General features: G+C 53.9%; 1 protein-coding gene across 1 annotated transcript; it reads right to left on the reverse strand.

Annotated features, from left to right (window-relative positions):
- Positions 1–3,686: 3,686 nt before the first annotated feature.
- Positions 3,687–4,085, reverse strand: LOC138358400 (MARCO-like protein). The gene has a single exon (XM_069316241.1). The coding sequence runs from the start codon at positions 4,083–4,085 to the stop codon at positions 3,687–3,689; it is 399 nt and encodes a 132-aa protein (XP_069172342.1).
- Positions 4,086–18,943: the final 14,858 nt, after the last annotated feature.

An 18,943-nucleotide genomic window follows, 5' to 3' on the forward strand; every position in this document is an offset into this window, starting at 1 on the left:
ATATAGGAGCCGGTCGGGTGAGCGGACAGCACGCTGGACTTGTGATCCTGTGGTCCCGGGTTCGATCCCGGACGCCGGCGACAAACAATGGGCAGAGTTTCTTTCACCCTATGGCCCTGTTACCTAGCAGTAAAATAGGTACCTGGGTGTTAGTCAGCTGTCACGGGCTGCTTCCTGGGGGTAGAGGCCTGGTCGAGGACCGGGCCGCGGGGACTCTAAAGCCCCGAAATCATCTCAAGATGACTCAAGATAATCTATGCTAACCAATTACTATGTTTATTGTCTCTTTTAACTGTGTATATCACCAGCTGTAATTTTGAGTTTTGGAAAAGCCTTGTTTGGACTTGTTTGGACAGTCTGTTGCCATATAGAGTCTTGGAAAACCTTTACTATGGGATATTTTACTAATACTCTGAGTCTCCTATACACAAGAGGTCAGCTTTAGACATCATGGCTTCACCCGTTACTGACAGACGGGTGAAGCCATGATGTCGGGTGACATCATGGCTTCACCGTCAGTCAGTAACCATGATGTCCATGTAACCATGAAGCCATGATGTCCATGTACATCAACGGGTGACACCCGTTGATGTACATGGAGCCAGATTCGTTTCTAATTCGATTCAGTTAGCGACAGTTTCAGCCTGTCACCAAGCTTTAGTAAACAGTGACAGCTTCATCTACGTCATCTTAGGCGAAACTGCACAAAAGATGCTACTTCGACTGACTAATATTACACTAAAAATACAGTGAATGCTATCATAGAAGAATACAAAATGCTATCATAGAAGAATACAAAATGCTATCATCTTGAGGTTATCTTGAGATGATTTCGGGGCTTTAGTGTCCCCGCGGCCCGGTCCTCGACCAGGCCTCCACCCCCAGGAAGCAGCCCGTGACTGCTGACTAACTCCCAGGTACCTATTTACTGCTAGGTAACAGGGGCATTCAGGGTGAAAGAAACTTTGCCCATTTGTTTCTGCCTCGTGCGGGAATCGAACCCGCGCCACAGAATTACGAGTCCTGCGCGCTATCCACCAGGCTACGAGGCCCCTACGATCATAGAAGAATACAATATATATGATCCTTTTTTTTTCCTCATGTAAATTTTGAATCCTTGAAAAAAAGATTTTCAAATTGCTTAGTTTCATTGCATGCGACTAAATAGTCGCCTCGTTGCAATTTTATTGCATTTACTTTACTGCATTTGTTTATGCATCTGTTCCCACTCAATCAATTTTGATGCACGAGCGGCCAAGCGAAGGATGACATGTGCTCCTCCTCGGGTCTCCTTCCACTCAATACCCGTTCTCGCAAATTTAATAAGTCAATATTGACTTATTAAATATGTGCATAGGTGACATACTTAACATAATAGATACCCTTAAAAAGATTCATAGAAAACACCGACCTTACCTAACCTACTTAGTATGTTAAGATAAGCATCTTATTGCTTTGTAATTACAATTATTACCTAACCTATAATAGGTACAGGTTAAGTAATAATTGTAATTACGAAGCAATAAGATGCTTATCTTAAGATACTAACAAGGTTAGGTAAGGTCGGTGTTTTCTATGAATCTTTTTAAGGGTATCTATTATGTTTAGTATATCACCTATGCACGTAGTTAATAAGTCAATATTGACTTTACGAATTTGCGAGAACGGGTTGCCACTCAATACCTTCGTTTTGTAAAAATAAATTCTCTCAGTAGAAAGAATACAAACCAAGGTAGTATATGGATACATCTGCAGCTTTGTGTTGACTGTGACACATTATGAAACACACACACACACACTCTTGGGGGCCTCGAGACTGAGTAGACAGCGCTCGGGGGTCGTAGTCCTCAGGGCTCTGGTTCGATTCCAGGCCTAGGCAGAGTTTTTCACCCTGATGCATTTGTTCATCCAGCAGTAAATAGGTATCTGAGAGCTAAACATCTGCTACGGGCTGCTTCCTGGGGACACGTACGTGTATTCACCTAGTTGTATTCACCTAGTTGTGCTTGCGGGGATTGAGTTCTGCTCTTTCGGCCCGCTTCTCAACTGTCAATCAATCAACTGTTACTAACTACTGTTTTTTGTCATATATTTCTCTATCATATCTACATATGAAACTGTGTATGGAGTCAGCCTCCACCACATCACTACCTAATGCATTCCACTTGTCTACTACTCTGACACTGAAAAAGTCCTTTCTAACGTCCCTGTGGCTCATTTGGGTACTCAGTAACTCAAATGTGTGTGTATGTGTGTGTGTGTGTGTGTGTGTGTGTGTGTGTGTGTGTGTGTGTGTACTCACCTAGTTGTGTTTGCGGGGGTTGAGCTCTGGCTCTTTGGTCCCGCCTCTCAACCGTCAATCAACATGTGTATATACTCACCTAATTGTGCTTGCGGGGGTTAAGCTTTGGCTCTTTGGTCCCGCCTCTCAACTGTCAATCAACTGGTGTACAGATTCCTGAGCCCTACTGGGCTACATGTGTATGTATGTGTGTGTGTGTGTGTGTGTGTGTGTGTGTGTGTGCGCGCGCGCGCGTGCCCGACAGAAAAATATATGTAGTAGACTTAATAGAGAAAAAATAGATTGGTTATAGATTGAAAAAAAAAATAGGTTAGAAAGGCTGGGTCCAAAAGCTAATAGCTCTATTTTGCAGGCACATATAGTAAATAAACCCACACACAACACTACCGTCCCCCTAACACTTCCCAGCTAATCTATTTTCAGCTTTAAAACAGCACCGAACAATTAAAAGCGCACAATAGTTGCCACAATCCGCCATGGTGTAGTGAGGCAGTAATCCCAGGGCCGCGAGAGCAACGCTGCTTCAAACACAGCCTCCCAACCTGTCCTCCTCACGGGAGACATCTCCCGTCACGCAGAGTGCAGTCGCACCTCCACAGATCTCCAGTATCAGCTCTTGATACTGGTAATGGCTCAAAAGGGCCACCACTTACGGGCTATTCATGCCCGTGCCACCTTTTGGGTGGCTTAATCTTAATCATCAATCATCTGTCCTCCTACAAAGAACGTCGCATTTCAATCGTAGGCGTTACACAAGGCCAAAAATTGTCAAACTAAAAAGTAGAAGCGGCTCGCGAAAGTGACGTACTGTCCCGTTTTCTGTTTTGGGTCCTCTGGTAGGGTATCTTATCTTGAGGTTATCTTGAGATGATTTCGGGGCTTTAGTGTCCCCGCGGCCCGGTCCTCGACCAGGCCTCCACCCCCAGGAAGCAGCCCGTGACAGCTGACTAACTCCCAGGTACCTATTTACTGCTAGGTAACAGGGGCATTCAAGGTGAAAGAAACTTTGCCCATTTGTTTCTGCCTCGTGCGGGAATCGAACCCGCGCCACAGAATTACGAGTCCTGCGCGCTATCCACCAGGCTACGGGTAGGAGAGGACACCTAAAATTTATCGTTTTCTTGACGTTTCTTGACATACCTGGAGAGGGTTCTGGGAGTTCTTCTACTCCCCGAGGCCAGACTCAACTTCGTCTTCGTCCTTAGGAAGACGGGCTGTCCAGAGAGCGCATCGAGACACCCGGCGTCTAACAATTAATAACACAATCTGCTTCACTACGACTCCTACCCACACGTACATGAAACTTTTTCCGCTCCACTTTGTAATTATTTGGCCAAGCACACTGACCATTTTAGGCGGAGGAAGGAGCAGAGTATATAAATCTTCAATTTAATTCCAGTAAAAAATTATACAAGGTTTGGCATCGAACCATTCCATTGGAGTGGGTCGATGGACCCATTCCATTGGAGTGGGTCGATGGACCCATTCCATTGGAGTGGGTCGATGGACCCATTCCATTGGAGTGGGTCGATGGACCCATTCCATTGGAGTGGGTCGATGGACCCATTCCATTGGAGTGGGTCGATGGACCCATTCCATTGGAGTGGGTCGATGGACCCATTCCATTGGAGTGGGTCGATGGACCCATTCCATTGGAGTGGGTCGATGGACCCATTCCATTGGAGTGGGTCGATGGACCCATTCCATTGGAGTGGGTCGATGGACCCATTCCATTGGAGTGGGTCGATGGACCCATTCCATTGGAGTGGGTCGATGGACCCATTCCATTGGAGTGGGTCGATGGACCCACTCCATCGAGTGTGGAGTGGACTCCATGGAGTGGAAAATTGGTCTGGAATGGAGTGGGTCGATTGGACTATCTCACTCCCTCTCTATCTGTGAGATTGGGATATTTTACCATTTCAGAGGTACCTCTTGACACGAACTATGTAACCCCCTCATATAGTCTAGTGCAGCTGCATAAATGCAGATGTCCATATGTTCATAAAAATGTAACTACCTAGTTTAGATACCTTTAGATACGAACGTACAAAAAGCATGTTCTGGTTGCATATTTGCCTATTAGGACCTCCCAACACTTAAAATAGGGCCAGATACCCCTTTTAGTACATTATTACTAGTATTTTCTGTCTTTCTTGTTAAACACAAGCGATGGGAATATTACGACTAACATTGCATCACGACTGAAGGTTGTTAAACCACGATTGACAAATGTCAAAATCACAGCTGACTGCTGTTAAACTGTGACTGACAGCCATGAAGTAGTGACTGCCAGCTGTTGCATCACAGGTGATAGCCGTTAAATGAAGTGGTTGAATAACGACCTAACCTCGTTGGGTGTCAGCGAACCACCAGCCAGGAGATTAGCTTTAAAAAGGAATTATTGCCCTCGTCTCGCCTGATTACTCAAATGGGGCTTAGTTTTCATGCCATGATCGCTCTTGTGGCCACGATGCTGAAAGGCGAAAGCCCTTTCGTCTGGTAATCATTACTCTCCCATTACATTCTTAATGTATAAATTGTTAACAAGTAGTTACTGGGAATAATTAATGCTGTGGGTCTGGGATACAACAAATACTGTATTACTAAAAGTATTGTGCTCGCGCGTGTGATGTGCGTGCGTGTGGTGTACATGGGGTGTGTACGTGAAGCGTGTGTCTTCGTACCCATGTACGTGAGTGCATGCGTGAACACGGTCGAGCAACATGCATGCATTACTCTCGTAAACATCAAGTTCTTAGGCTTTAAGATTATTATGCATTAAACAAGAATAGTGTGATATTACACTGTTTTCTTTTGACAAAATCCTGTCGTGAATTCTTTATAATTTCGTGAATAACAATATATTATAAATATCCTTCGATGTTGTAACTTATCTCAAGTTATGAAAGCTAAAGGAAATCAAAATCCTGGAATAAGGAATGTGAAGCTGCCAATGAATACCTAAGGCAGTACACACAGAAATCACAATAGCATGATGCATCAAATTAACAAATCCACAAGGGCCATGACGAGGGTTCGAACCTGCATCCGAGAGGACGTAGGTTCGAACCCTCGGCACGGCCCTTGTGGATTTGTTCATTTGATGCATCATGCTATTGTGATTTCTGTGGAATGGGATTACAGTTTCGATTAAAAATATACAAAATGCACAAGTATTGAACTTAATATCTCTTCCGATTTGAACAAAAATCATTACTTAGTGAACATATTCGAAAACAACGGCTTTGCAAATTTTCAACAAATGCCACTGTTAGAAGTAATATATCAACGATAATTATACTGTGCCGTAAATGAACACCAGTATAACAGCACCGCGGCAGGTCGCTCCACATTTATCATCGTTTACAGTCTTTGTATCCAAATCCATATATTTGTCTATATAATGTATAAATTTAAATTCAGTATAAACAATGAATGTGTTAATAAACACGTGCGTATGTGACGGCAACACTCACCAAGGGTTGCCAGCGGTGCCGCTCGCCAGTCAACTTACCTGATGGTCAGAAGCAATAAATATAGGCAACAATATTCATTAAAAGCACTTATTCCTTAGGCTGAAACTGTAAAATATGAAATTAAATATTTTTCTACAATATTTTACAAGATTATTAACACATTTAATACAGACAATGGTATAGACATATGCAGGCGATGAGTCACAATAACGTGGCTGAAGTATGTTGACCAGACCACACACTAGAAGTTGAAGGGACGACGACGTTTCGGTCCGTCCTGGACCATTCTCAAGTCGATTGTGATGAGGAGGTAGAGTCAGGCAATAAATAGGCCAGAGAGAGCTGAGGAGGAAAGTCAGGTGTAGGGGATAGTAGTCAAAGGCGCTGCAGTAGTAGGGGATAGTAGTCAAAGTAGTAGTCAAAGTAGTCAAATGGTATAGACATTACACGAAACATTACCTCGGTATAGACCGATATTTCTTCCCATACCTTTGCCCACACTATTTTCCCCCAGACTGAACCAGCCAGGAGATATCAGGTATCAACCCAGGTTGATACCTGGGTTGATAACCCACTTTCTTCATCCTCACTGGCTTCCTGTTGTTGTGGTTACTGTAAGCCAACCACACAACGCTTCTAAATCTGGCACTTGTAATTATATACTGTATAATGCCTTGTGCTATAATTATGCCTTGTATATGCAAACACCTCCAAAGGATATCTGATCAACCATGTGATTCATACCTCAGGCTGCGAGCTGCCGCATCCAACAGTCTGGTTGGCCAGACCACCAACCAGGAGACCTGGTCAGAATCCGGGCCGCGGGGACGTTGATCCACGGAAACGTCAGAAGGTAACCAAAAGGTAATTATACAACCATTTATGAATAGATTTTTATATCCCTCGCCTACCTATCATTCCCTCACCCCTCATACACCACTTACCTCCCCCCCTCCTCACCGTCACCCCCATACACCACTTACCTCCCCCCCCTCACCGTCACCCCCATACACCACTTACCTCCCCCCCTCCTCACCGTCACCCCCATACACCACTTACCTCCCCCCCTCCTCACCGTCACCCCCATACACCACTTACCTCCCCCCCTCCTCACCGTCACCCCCATACACCACTTACCTCCCCCCCTCCTCACCCCCATACACCACTTACCTCCCCCCCCTCCTCACCGTCACCCCCATACACCACTTACCTCCCCCCCCTCCTCACCGTCACCCCCATACACCACTTACCTCCCCCCTCCCCGCCGTCACCCCCATACACCACTTACCTCCCCCCTCCTCACCGTCACCCCCATACACCACTTACCTCCCCCCTCCCCACGGTCACCCCCATACACCACTTACCTGGCCCCTCCCCACGGTCACCCCCATACACCACTTACCTGGCCCCTCCCCACCGTCACCCCCATACACCACTTACCTCCCCCTCCTCACCGTCACCCCCATACACCACTTACCTCCCCCCTCCTCACCGTCACCCCCATACACCACTTACCTGGCCCCTCCCCACCGTCACCCCCATACACCACTTACCTGGCCCCTCCCCACCATCACCCCCATACACCACTTACCTGGCCCCTCCCCACCGTCACCCCCATACACCACTTACCTCCCCCCTCCCCGCCGTCACCCCCATACACCACTTACCTCCCCCCTCCCCGCCGTCACCCCCATACACCACTTACCTCCCCCCTCCCCACCGTCACCCCCATACACCACTTACCTCCCCCCTCCCCACCGTCACCCCCATACACCACTTACCTCCCCCCTCCCCGCCGTCACCCCCATACACCACTTACCTCCCCCCTCCCCACCGTCACCCCCATACACCACTTACCTCCCCCCTCCCCACCGTCACCCCCATACACCACTTACCTCCCCCCTCCCCACCGTCACCCCCATACACCACTTACCTCCCCCCCTCCTCACCGTCACCCCCATACACCACTTACCTCCCCCCCTCCTCACCGTCACCCCCATACACCACTTACCTCCCCCCTCCTCACCGTCACCCCCATACTCCACTTACCTCCCCCCCCACCGTCATCCCCATACACCACTTACCTCCCCCCTCCCCACCGTCACCCCCATACACCACTTACCTCCCCCCTCCCCATCGTCACCCCCATACACCACTTACCTCCCCCCCTCCCCACCGTCACCCCCCATACACCACTTACCCCCCACCTCCCCACCGTCACCCCCATACACCACTTACCTCCCCCTCCCCACCGTCACCCCCATACACCACTTACCTCCCCCCTCCCCACCGTCACCCCCATACACCACTTACCTCCCCCCTCCCCACCGTCACCCCCATACACCACTTACCTCCCCCCTCCCCGCTGTCACCCCCATACACCACTTATCTCCCCCCTCCCCACCGTCACCCCCATACACCACTTACCTCCCCCCTCCCCACCGTCACCCCCCATACACCACTTACCTCCCCCCTCCCCGCCGTCACCCCCATACACCACTTACCTCCCCCCTCCCCACCGTCACCCCCATACACCACTTACCTCCCCCCTCCCCGCCGTCACCACCATACACCACTTACCTCCCCCCCTCCCCACCGTCACCCCCATACACCACTTACCTCCCCCCTCCCCACGGTCACCCCCATACACCACTTACCTCCCCCCTCCTCACCGTCACCCCCATACACCACTTACCTCCCCCCTCCTCACCGTCACCCCCATACACCACTTACCTCCCCCCTCCCCACCGTCACCCCCATACACCACTTACCTCCCCCCTCCCCGCCGTCACCCCCATACACCACTTACCTCCCCCCTCCCCACCGTCACCCCCATACACCACTTACCTCCCCCCTCCCCACCCCTTGGGACACAGTACCAGACTCTGCAATTAAGTTGAATATATAAGTAATTGTCCAACTGCACGCTTACACCGTCCGTCGGCACGCTAAGGTAACCCTCACAATTAGAGTGAGGGGAAGAGGGGGTTTTGAGAGGGGGGGAGGTGAGGGGGTACAAAATGAAGACCACCACCTTCAAAGGAGAAGGCGTGTGGTAAGTGCGTCTGCGTCACCTATTCACCACCTGTGTAGGCGGTGAATAGGTGCTCATGTTTGGAACTATGCACGCGCGTGCCTGCGTGCGTATATCTGCATGTGCGCGCGTATATGAAAGTTTTCCAGCTCTACGACACGAACATATAGCTTATAAAAACATACCTGGGCAGGAATGGGTGACATGACACACTCGTTTGGGGGTCGTCACGCACGCGGGGAGGTCGTCACGCACGCGGGGAGGTCGTCACGCACGCGGGGGGTCGTCACGCACGCGGGGGGGTCGTCACGCACGCGGGGGGGGTCGTCACGCACGCGGGGGAGGGTCGTCACGCACGCGGGGGGGTCGTCACGCACGCGGGGGGGTCGTCACGCACGCGGGGGGGTCGTCACGCACGCGGGGGGGTCGTCACGCACGCGGGGGGGTCGTCACGCACGCGGGGGGGGTCGTCACGCACGCGGGGGGGTCGTCACGCACGCGGGGGGGGTCGTCACGCACGCGGGGGGGGGTCGTCACGCACGCGGGGGGGTCGTCACGCACGCGGGGGGGTCGTCACGCACGCGGGGGGGTCGTCACGCACGCGGGGGGGTCGTCACGCACGCGGGGGGGTCGTCACGCACGCGGGGGGGTCGTCACGCACGCGGGGGGGGTCGTCACGCACGCGGGGGGGTCGTCACGCACGCGGGGGGGTCGTCACGCACGCGGGGGGGTCGTCACGCACGCGGGGGGGGTCGTCACGCACGCGGGGGGGGTCGTCACGCACGCGGGGGGGGTCGTCACGCACGCGGGGGGGGTCGTCACGCACGCGGGGGGGGGTCGTCACGCACGCGGGGGGGGTCGTCACGCACGCGGGGGGGGGTCGTCACGCACGCGGGGGGGGGGTCGTCACGCACGCGGGGGGGGGGTCGTCACGCACGCGGGGGGGGGTCGTCACGCACGCGGGGGGGGGGTCGTCACGCACGCGGGGGGGGGTCGTCACGCACGCGGGGGGGGTCGTCACGCACGCGGGGGGGGTCGTCACGCACGCGGGGGGGGTCGTCACGCACGCGGGGGGGGGTCGTCACGCACGCGGGGGGGGTCGTCACGCACGCGGGGGGGGGTCGTCACGCACGCGGGGGGGGGTCGTCACGCACGCGGGGGGGGTCGTCACGCACGCGGGGGGGGGTCGTCACGCACGCGGGGGGGGGTCGTCACGCACGCGGGGGGGGGTCGTCACGCACGCGGGGGGGGTCGTCACGCACGCGGGGGGGGGTCGTCACGCACGCGGGGGGGGTCGTCACGCACGCGGGGGGGGTCGTCACGCACGCGGGGGGGGTCGTCACGCACGCGGGGGGGGGTCGTCACGCACGCGGGGGGGGTCGTCACGCACGCGGGGGGGGGTCGTCACGCACGCGGGGGGGGGTCGTCACGCACGCGGGGGGGGTCGTCACGCACGCGGGGGGGGGTCGTCACGCACGCGGGGGGGGTCGTCACGCACGCGGGGGGGGTCGTCACGCACGCGGGGGGGGGGTCGTCACGCACGCGGGGGGGGGTCGTCACGCACGCGGGGGGGGGTCGTCACGCACGCGGGGGGGGTCGTCACGCACGCGGGGGGGGGTCGTCACGCACGCGGGGGGGGTCGTCACGCACGCGGGGGGGGGTCGTCACGCACGCGGGGGGGGGTCGTCACGCACGCGGGGGGGGGTCGTCACGCACGCGGGGGGGGTCGTCACGCACGCGGGGGGGGGTCGTCACGCACGCGGGGGGGGTCGTCACGCACGCGGGGGGGGTCGTCACGCACGCGGGGGGGGGGTCGTCACGCACGCGGGGGGGGGGGTCGTCACGCACGCGGGGGGGGGGTCGTCACGCACGCGGGGGGGGGGGTCGTCACGCACGCGGGGGGGGGGGTCGTCACGCACGCGGGGGGGGGGTCGTCACGCACGCGGGGGGGGGGGGGTCGTCACGCACGCGGGGGGGGGGGGTCGTCACGCACGCGGGGGGGGGGGTCGTCACGCACGCGGGGGGGGGGGGTCGTCACGCACGCGGGGGGGGGGTCGTCACGCACGCGGGGGGGTCGTCACGCACGCGGGGGGGTCGTCACGCACGCGGGGGGGTCGTCACGCACGCGGGGGGGTCGTCACGCACGCGGGGGGGTCGTCACGCACGCGGGGGGGTCGTCACGCACGCGGGGGGGTCGTCACGCACGCGGGGGGGTCGTCACGCACGCGGGGGGTCGTCACGCACGCGGGGGGTCGTCACGCACGCGGGGGGTCGTCACGCACGCGGGGGGTCGCCACGCACGCGGGGGGTCGCCACGCACGCGGGGGGTCGCCACGCACGCGGGGGGTCGCCACGCACGCGGGGGGTCGCCACGCACGCGGGGGGTCGCCACGCACGCGGGGGGTCGCCACGCACGCGGGGGGTCGCCACGCACGCGGGGGGTCGCCACGCACGCGGGGGGTCGCCACGCACGCGGGGGGTCGCCACGCACGCGGGGGGTCGCCACGCACGCGGGGGGTCGCCACGCACGCGGGGGGTCGCCACGCACGCGGGGGGTCGCCACGCACGCGGGGGGTCGTCACGCACGCGGGGGGTCGTCACGCACGCGGGGGGTCGTCACGCACGCGGGGGGTCGTCACGCACGCGGGGGGTCGTCACGCACGCGGGGGGTCGTCACGCACGCGGGGGGTCGTCACGCACGCGGGGGGTCGTCACGCACGCGGGGGGTCGTCACGCACGCGGGGGGTCGTCACGCACGCGGGGGGGTCGTCACGCACGCGGGGGGTCGTCACGCACGCGGGGGGTCGTCACACACGCGGGGGGTCGTCACACACGCGGGGGGTCGTCACACACGCGGGGGGTCGTCACGCAAGCAATGACGGGCAAAGACCAAATGGGGTCTCGTGGGGTTGTTGTTAAAGATTTAGCTACTCAGAACGAAGTGTCCATGTAGCACGGGCTATGGTGAGCCCGTAAGTCTCGTGGGGCCTTAGACTACCTTTTATCGAGTGGGGGGGGGGGCGGTGTGGGGGTTAGAGGTAAAGGAAACTTGTCAAGATTGGAGATATTGCGAGAGATGTGACAGCAGGCGGGGTGCCCTCTTGATCACATTATGGGCGTGTGTTTCAGAGCCACGCTGGCCACCCGGGAGCCGGTCGGCCGAGCGGACAGCACGCTGGACTTGTGATCCTGTGGTCCTGGGTTCGATCCCAGGCGCCGGCGAGAAACAATGGGCAGAGTTTCTTTCACCCTATGCCCCTGTTACCTAGCAGTAAAATAGGTACCTGGGTGTTAGTCAGCTGTCACGGGCTGCTTCCTGGGGGTGGAGGCTTGGTCGAGGACCGGGCCGCGGGGACACTGAAAGCCCCGAAATCATCTCAAGATAACCTCAAGATAACCCTCTGGCCAGGTGACTGGCGAGTGTTGATCATTAGTATTTTAGCTGATGTGGGTCCGCATAGTTGAGTGTTTTGTGCACTTATACATACTCTGATCCTTATCTTGAGGTTATCTTGAGATGATTTCGGGGCTTTAGTGTCCCCGCGGCCCGGTCCTCGACCAGGCCTCCACCCCCAGGAAGCAGCCCGTGACAGCTGACTAACACCCAGGTACCTATTTTACTGCTAGGTAACAGGGGCATAGGGTGAAAGAAATTCTGCCCATTGTTTCTCGCCGGCGCCTGGGATCGAACCCAGGACCACAGGATCACAAGTCCAGCGTGCTGTCCGCTCGGCCGACCGGCTCCCGGTTATCTATACATGTTTTGTCGTTTGTGAAGGATTATCCATACGACAAAAAAAATTATGATTATTTAATTTGCTTTATGGTGGATTTACTTTCACACGCGAGATATTTTGCCGCGAGTGTTTTTAACTGTATTCTCTCTCATTTGATAAATTATTGAGTGTCTTTGTTATCTTGCAGTTGATCTAAGTCTTGTTATCTTGCAGTTGATCTAAGTCTTGTTATCTTGCAGTTGATCTAAGTCTTGTTATCTTGCAGTTGATCTAAGTCTTGTTATCTTGCAGTTGATCTAAGTCTTGTTATCTTGCAGTTGATCTAAGTCTTGTTATCTTGCAGTTGATCTAAGTCTTGTTATCTTGCAGTTGATCTAAGTCTTGGGGTAGAGGGTAGTTTCTGGCCATAACCATTCTAGCATCTGGTCTTCAGGAATTTCGGCCGTGTTGCATACCGTGATGCAACCCGTTCTCGCAAATCCGTAAAGTCAATATTGACTTATTAACTACGTGCATAGGTGACATACTTAACATAATAGATACCCTTAAAAAGATTCATAGAAAACACCGACCTTACCTAACCTTGTTAGTATCTTAAGATAAGCATCTTATTGCTTCGTAATTACAATTATTACTTAACCTATACCTATTATAGGTTAGGTAATAATTGTAATTATGAAGCAATAAGATGCTTATCTTAACATACTAAGTAGGTTAGGTAAGGTCGGTGTTTTCTATGAATCTTTTTAAGGGTATCTATTATGTTAAGTATGTCACCTATGCACTTATTAAATAAGTCAATATTGACTTATTAAATTTGCGAGAACGGGTTGCGTGATGACTTGCTTTGTATAATGTTTAGTGGTTGCAGGTTCAGTAAATCATGGAGCCGTTGCTTTGTTCAGTCACAGGGCGGACACAGCCTGGCTTGTTCCACCGTCTGATTGGAGAAGAGGTAACGGGGTGGAGAGAGAGGGAGAGGCAGCGTGAACAAAATATGGGGTGGGGAATGAGGCAGTGGTATGAAAACAAGGGATTATACCGAGGGGGCAGGAGATGGAGAAGGAGGAGGTGGAGGGGAGAGGAAGGAAGGTCACTCTCAAGAGAAAGGGCTAAGCCAGTATAATATGGAGAGAGGAAGAGATATAATTATTTCGCAGTAAAGAAAGCAATCAATAAATCAGTCGTGGTCGACACCTGCACCTTAATGCCCACCAGTGCCTGAATGATGGGGACGGAGTCCTGTCTTGCTCCCTCCTCCCAGCGTACATGCCTATACCTCTCCATCGTTCTCGTGTATTTTCGTTCGTTTTCGTTTATTCGCGCACCGCTCCTGTGCCATGTAAGTCCACTACGGGCTCACCATAGCCCGTGCTACTTGCCCCCGCTCCTGTGCCAGGTAAGTTACGGGCTCACCATAGCCCGTGCTCACCACACCCCGTGTTACTTGCCCCGCTCCTGTGCTAGGTAAATTACGGGCTCACCATAGCCCGTGCTACTTGGAACTTGTTCCTAGTAGCTGAATCTATAACAACAACAACGTTTATTCGCGTTTAATGTATATTTCGCTTGTTCCCATTCGGTCTAGTTCTCATCTCTCTCTCTCTCTCTAGTGCCTCAAGAGTTGGACGAGTGACAAGAGGGCCGGGAACACCACACAAGATGCAGATGTTGTTAACAAGAGGGCCGGGAACACCACACAAGATGCAGATGTTGTTAACAAGAGGGCCGGGAACACCACACAAGATGCAGATGTTGTTAACAAGAGGGCCGGGAACACCACACAAGATGCAGATGTTATTAACAAGAGGGCCGGGAACACCACACAAGATGCAGATGTTGTTAACAAGAGGGCCGGGAACACCACACAAGATGCAGATGTTATTAACAAGAGGGCCGGGAACACCACACAAGATGCAGATGTTATTAACAAGAGGGCCGGGAACACCACACAAGATGCAGATGTTATTAACAAGAGGGCCGGGAACACCACACAAGATGCAGATGTTATTAACAAGACGGCCGGGAACACCACACAAGATGCAGATGGACAACTACTGAGCGATACACTGAGGAAAAGTCTCCCTGTTCAATCCCTGAACAGAACGACAATGAGACGAAAAGAACAGAAATATATATGTAGGGAGCCGGTCGGCCGAGCGGACAGCACACTGGACTTGTAATTCCGTGGTCCCAGGTTCGATCCCGGGCGCCGGCGAGAAACAATGGGCAGAGTTTCTTTCACCCTATGCCCCTGTTACCTAGCAGTAAAATAGGTACCTGGGTGTTAGTCAGCTGTCACGGGCTGCTTCCTGGGGGTGGAGGCCTGGTCGAGGACCGGGTCGCGGGGACACTAAAGCCCCGAAATCATCTCAAGATAACTAAAAATTGAATGAACGTGACTCGGAATAAATCGACATAAATTAAAAGGCAAATTATACAACATTTTAGTGATATAATAAATATATTAAATAAAATATGAAAATGAACAAGTACAGAACAGAAAAAGTTATGCATTAAATAAACAAAAAACTGAGAACGAGAAACAGAGAATGAGTGATAAAGGCTGACAGAGCAAAATGCAAAAATATATAAAAATCAAAACGTGGGTCCAGTTAACCACGTGACCTTTGACTAAATTTTTGACGGGATTGACGGCAAACTAGATTAACATGAACTCCAGGGGGAGAAGGAGGGAGGGGAGAGCAGAGGGGAGGAGAGAGCAGAGGGGAGAGCAGAGGGGAGGGGACAGCAGAGGGGAGGGGAGAGAATGCGAGAGGATGTTGGGGAAGCTGCATAGAGAATGGAGTATGATGGTAAAAAAAGAGAGAGAGAGAGACAGAGAGAGAGAGACAGAGAGAGAGAGACAGAGAGAGAGAGACAGAGAGAGAGAGACAGAGAGAGAGAGACAGAGAGAGAGAGACAGAGAGAGAGAGACAGAGAGAGAGAGACAGAGAGAGAGAGACAGAGAGAGAGAGACAGAGAGAGAGAGACAGAGAGAGAGAGACAGAGAGAGAGAGACAGAGAGAGAGAGACAGAGAGAGAGAGACAGAGAGAGAGAGACAGAGAGAGAGAGACAGAGAGAGAGAGACAGAGAGAGAGAGACAGAGAGAGAGAGACAGAGAGAGAGAGACAGAGAGAGAGAGAGAGACAGAGAGAGAGAGACAGAGAGAGAGAGACAGAGAGAGAGAGACAGAGAGAGAGAGACAGAGAGAGAGAGACAGAGAGAGAGAGACAGAGAGAGAGAGACAGAGAGAGAGAGACAGAGAGAGAGAGACAGAGAGAGAGAGACAGAGAGAGAGAGACAGAGAGAGAGACAGAGAGAGAGACAGAGAGAGAGACAGAGAGAGAGACAGAGAGAGAGACAGAGAGAGAAGGGGGGGGGGGGGGGGTAAGGAGTAAGTGTGAGAGTAAGGGGAGACGGTGTCTGTCTTGCCTCACCCTTCCCCTAATCAAAGAGGACACCAGGAACACTACAGATAACAATAATAATGAAAATAATAAAAACAGCTGAGAAACCTTAGAAGGCGATGCGCTCCAGCGAGCAAGAACAAGGACACAATCTCGAAGACAGACAAAAGGAGAATATCCTAATTACTGAGGAGTGGGGGGGGGGAGGAGAGCGAGAGAGAGAGAGAGAGAGAGAGAGAGAGAGAGAGAGAGAGAGAGAGAGAGAGAGAGAGAGAGAGAGAGAGAGAGAGAGAGAGAGAGAGAGAGCGAGAGCGAGAGAGAGAGCGAGAGAGAGCGAGAGCGAGAGAGAGCGAGAGAGAGAGAGAGAGACCTATAGAAGGGACTGAGCTTGAATAATGGATCATTTATGACAGGGTTTACTGAAGCAGGTCAATATATAAATTGACCTCGGGAGCGGTCACAAGTACTTTACTCTCCCTAGCACAGGGCTCCCACGCTCTCTACACTCTCCCCTCACCCCACACACTCCCCTCACCCCACACACTCTCCCCCTCGTAACCTCAACCTTCCCCCACTACCCTCTGTCGTCACTCTCATCCCACTCCTTTTCCACTGCTCTCGCCCTCATAGGACAAATTCACCTTCAAAAGCTTGATTCATAACAAATTCATGGAAAGTATTATAATTCTGTTAGGACTAACACAGTCGATTAACAGCAAAACAAGAATTCCCTTAAAGAGAAATTTATTAATATATAATATCCTGTACCAGTGATCAGCGCGACTAGTTCACAACCGAAACTTCCCGAGTTCGATTCCCAAGGAATTAAAGGCGTTTTTGCAAATTTCCTTTTACAAGATGACACTTTTTCACGTGGCGGTAATTAGCTACCCGGGAGTTATGCAACTGCTGTAGATTGCATCTAGGAGAAAGTGAAGGGAAGGAGGCGAAGGGAAGGAGGCGAAGGGACGGAGGCGAAGGGACGGAGGCGAAGGGACGGAGGCGAAGGGACGGAGGCGAAGGGACGGAGGCGAAGGGACGGAGGCGAAGGGACGGAGGCGAAGGGAAGGAGGCGAAGGGAAGGAGGCGAAGGGACGGAGGCAAAGGGACGGAGGCAAAGGGACGGAGGCAAAGGGACGGAGGCAAAGGGACGGAGGCAAAGGGACGGAGGCAAAGGGACGGAGGCAAAGGGACGGAGGCAAAGGGACGGAGGCAAAGGGACGGAGGCAAAGGGACGGAGGCAAAGGGACGGAGACAAAGGGACGGAGGCAAAGGGACGGAGGCGAAGGGACGGAGGCGAAGGGACGGAGGCGAAGGGACGGAGGCAAAGGGACGGAGGCAAAGGGACGGAGACAAAGGGACGGAGGCAAAGGGACGGAGGCAAAGGGACGGAGGCAAAGGGACGGAGGCAAAGGGACGGAGGCAAAGGGACGGAGGCAAAGGGACGGAGGCAAAGGGACGGAGGCGAAGGGAAGGAGGCGAAGGGAAGGGGGCGAAGGGAAGGGGGCGAAGGGAAGGGGGCGAAGGGAAGGAGGCGAAGGGAAGGAGGCGAAGGGAAGGAGGCGAAGGGAAGGAGGCGAAGGGAAGGAGGCGAAGGGAAGGAGGCGAAGGGAAGGAAGGGGAAAATCAGCTAGTAAGGTCTGTGTCTGGCCCTCAATCTCCCTAATGAGGGTTAGGTCAGCCGCCGCGGCCTTCCGAGGGCCCGGCGCCCACAGTGAGGACAAGGAGAAAGGATAATGTTTCCTCCAAACTATCGACCTTCACAGCTGTCACTAATTCTCAGACACCTTGTAGTGACCCAGCTGCTGGAGCTCTGTGGTGGTCGTAGTGACCCAGCTGCTGGGGCTCTGTGGTGGTCGTAGTGACCCAGCTGCTGGGGCTCTGTGGTGGTCGTAGTGACCCAGCTGCTGGGGCTCTGTGGTGGTCGTAGTGACCCAGCTGCCGGGGCTCTGTGGTGGTCGTAGTGACCCAGCTGCCGGGGCTCTGTGGTGGTCGTAGTGACCCAGCTGCCGGGGCTCTGTGGTGGTCGTAGTGACCCAGCTGCCGGGGCTCTGTGGTGGTCGTAGTGACCCAGCTGCCGGGGCTCTGTGGTGGTCGTAGTGACCCAGCTGCCGGGGCTCTGTGGTGGTCGTAGTGACCCAGCTGCCGGGGCTCTGTGGTGGTCGTAGTGACGCAGCTGCTGGGGCTCTGTGGTGGTCGTAGTGACCCAGCTGCTGGGGCTCTGTGGTGGTCGTAGTGACCCAGCTGCTGGAGCTCTGTGGTGGTCGTAGTGACCCAGCTGCTGGGGCTCTGTGGTGGTCGTAGTGACGCAGCTGCTGGGGCTCTGTGGTGGTCGTAGTGACCCAGCTGCTGGGGCTCTGTGGTGGTCGTAGTGACCCAGCTGCCGGGGCTCTGTGGTGGTCGTAGTGACCCAGCTGCTGGAGAACGTCGCACAATTGGCCACCGAAGCTCATCGCATCTCTCAGTATTCATGGAATTCTGATCCTTTCTCTGAGTTCTTGATCCCCTTCTGGGCAAGCTGCCGCCCCCCCCCCGCACCTTGACTATTATAATAATTATAAACAATAACACTAAGAAAAATTCTCAGTCATTACTTACTTATCTTAGGTTTCTGTATCTTGCACATACACAACGCTGTAGGCAAGCGGGCAGCCAGTAGATATAGGAAATAAAGCCGAGTAGTTTGGTAAGTTAAACATATTATAATTTTTATTTTTATTATAACAACTTGTCCTAAACTACATCATAACCACCCATTGATAACTTACTATTATTATTTTGTGCAAAATTGTACAGTTCTTTGGACCGCCCACAAGATGGGTATGGGGTGCATAATAAATGAACTAAACTAACTAACTGATCCTTTCCAAGTGCTATATAGTCGTAATGGCTTGGTGCTTTCTCCTGACAGTTCCCTTCCCTTCCTCTATACTCTTCCACCCTTCCACCACCCCCCCCCCCTCTTCCCTCCTCACCACCA

The sequence above is a fragment of the Procambarus clarkii genome, chromosome 83, assembly GCF_040958095.1.
Source record: "Procambarus clarkii isolate CNS0578487 chromosome 83, FALCON_Pclarkii_2.0, whole genome shotgun sequence".
NCBI classification, from domain to species: domain Eukaryota; kingdom Metazoa; phylum Arthropoda; class Malacostraca; order Decapoda; family Cambaridae; genus Procambarus; species Procambarus clarkii.

Excerpts from the sequence above, each read along its gene's own strand:
- LOC138358400 (XM_069316241.1), bottom strand. The coding sequence starts at position 4,085 with ATGGGTCCATCGACCCACTCCAATGGAATGGGTCCATCGACCCACTCC.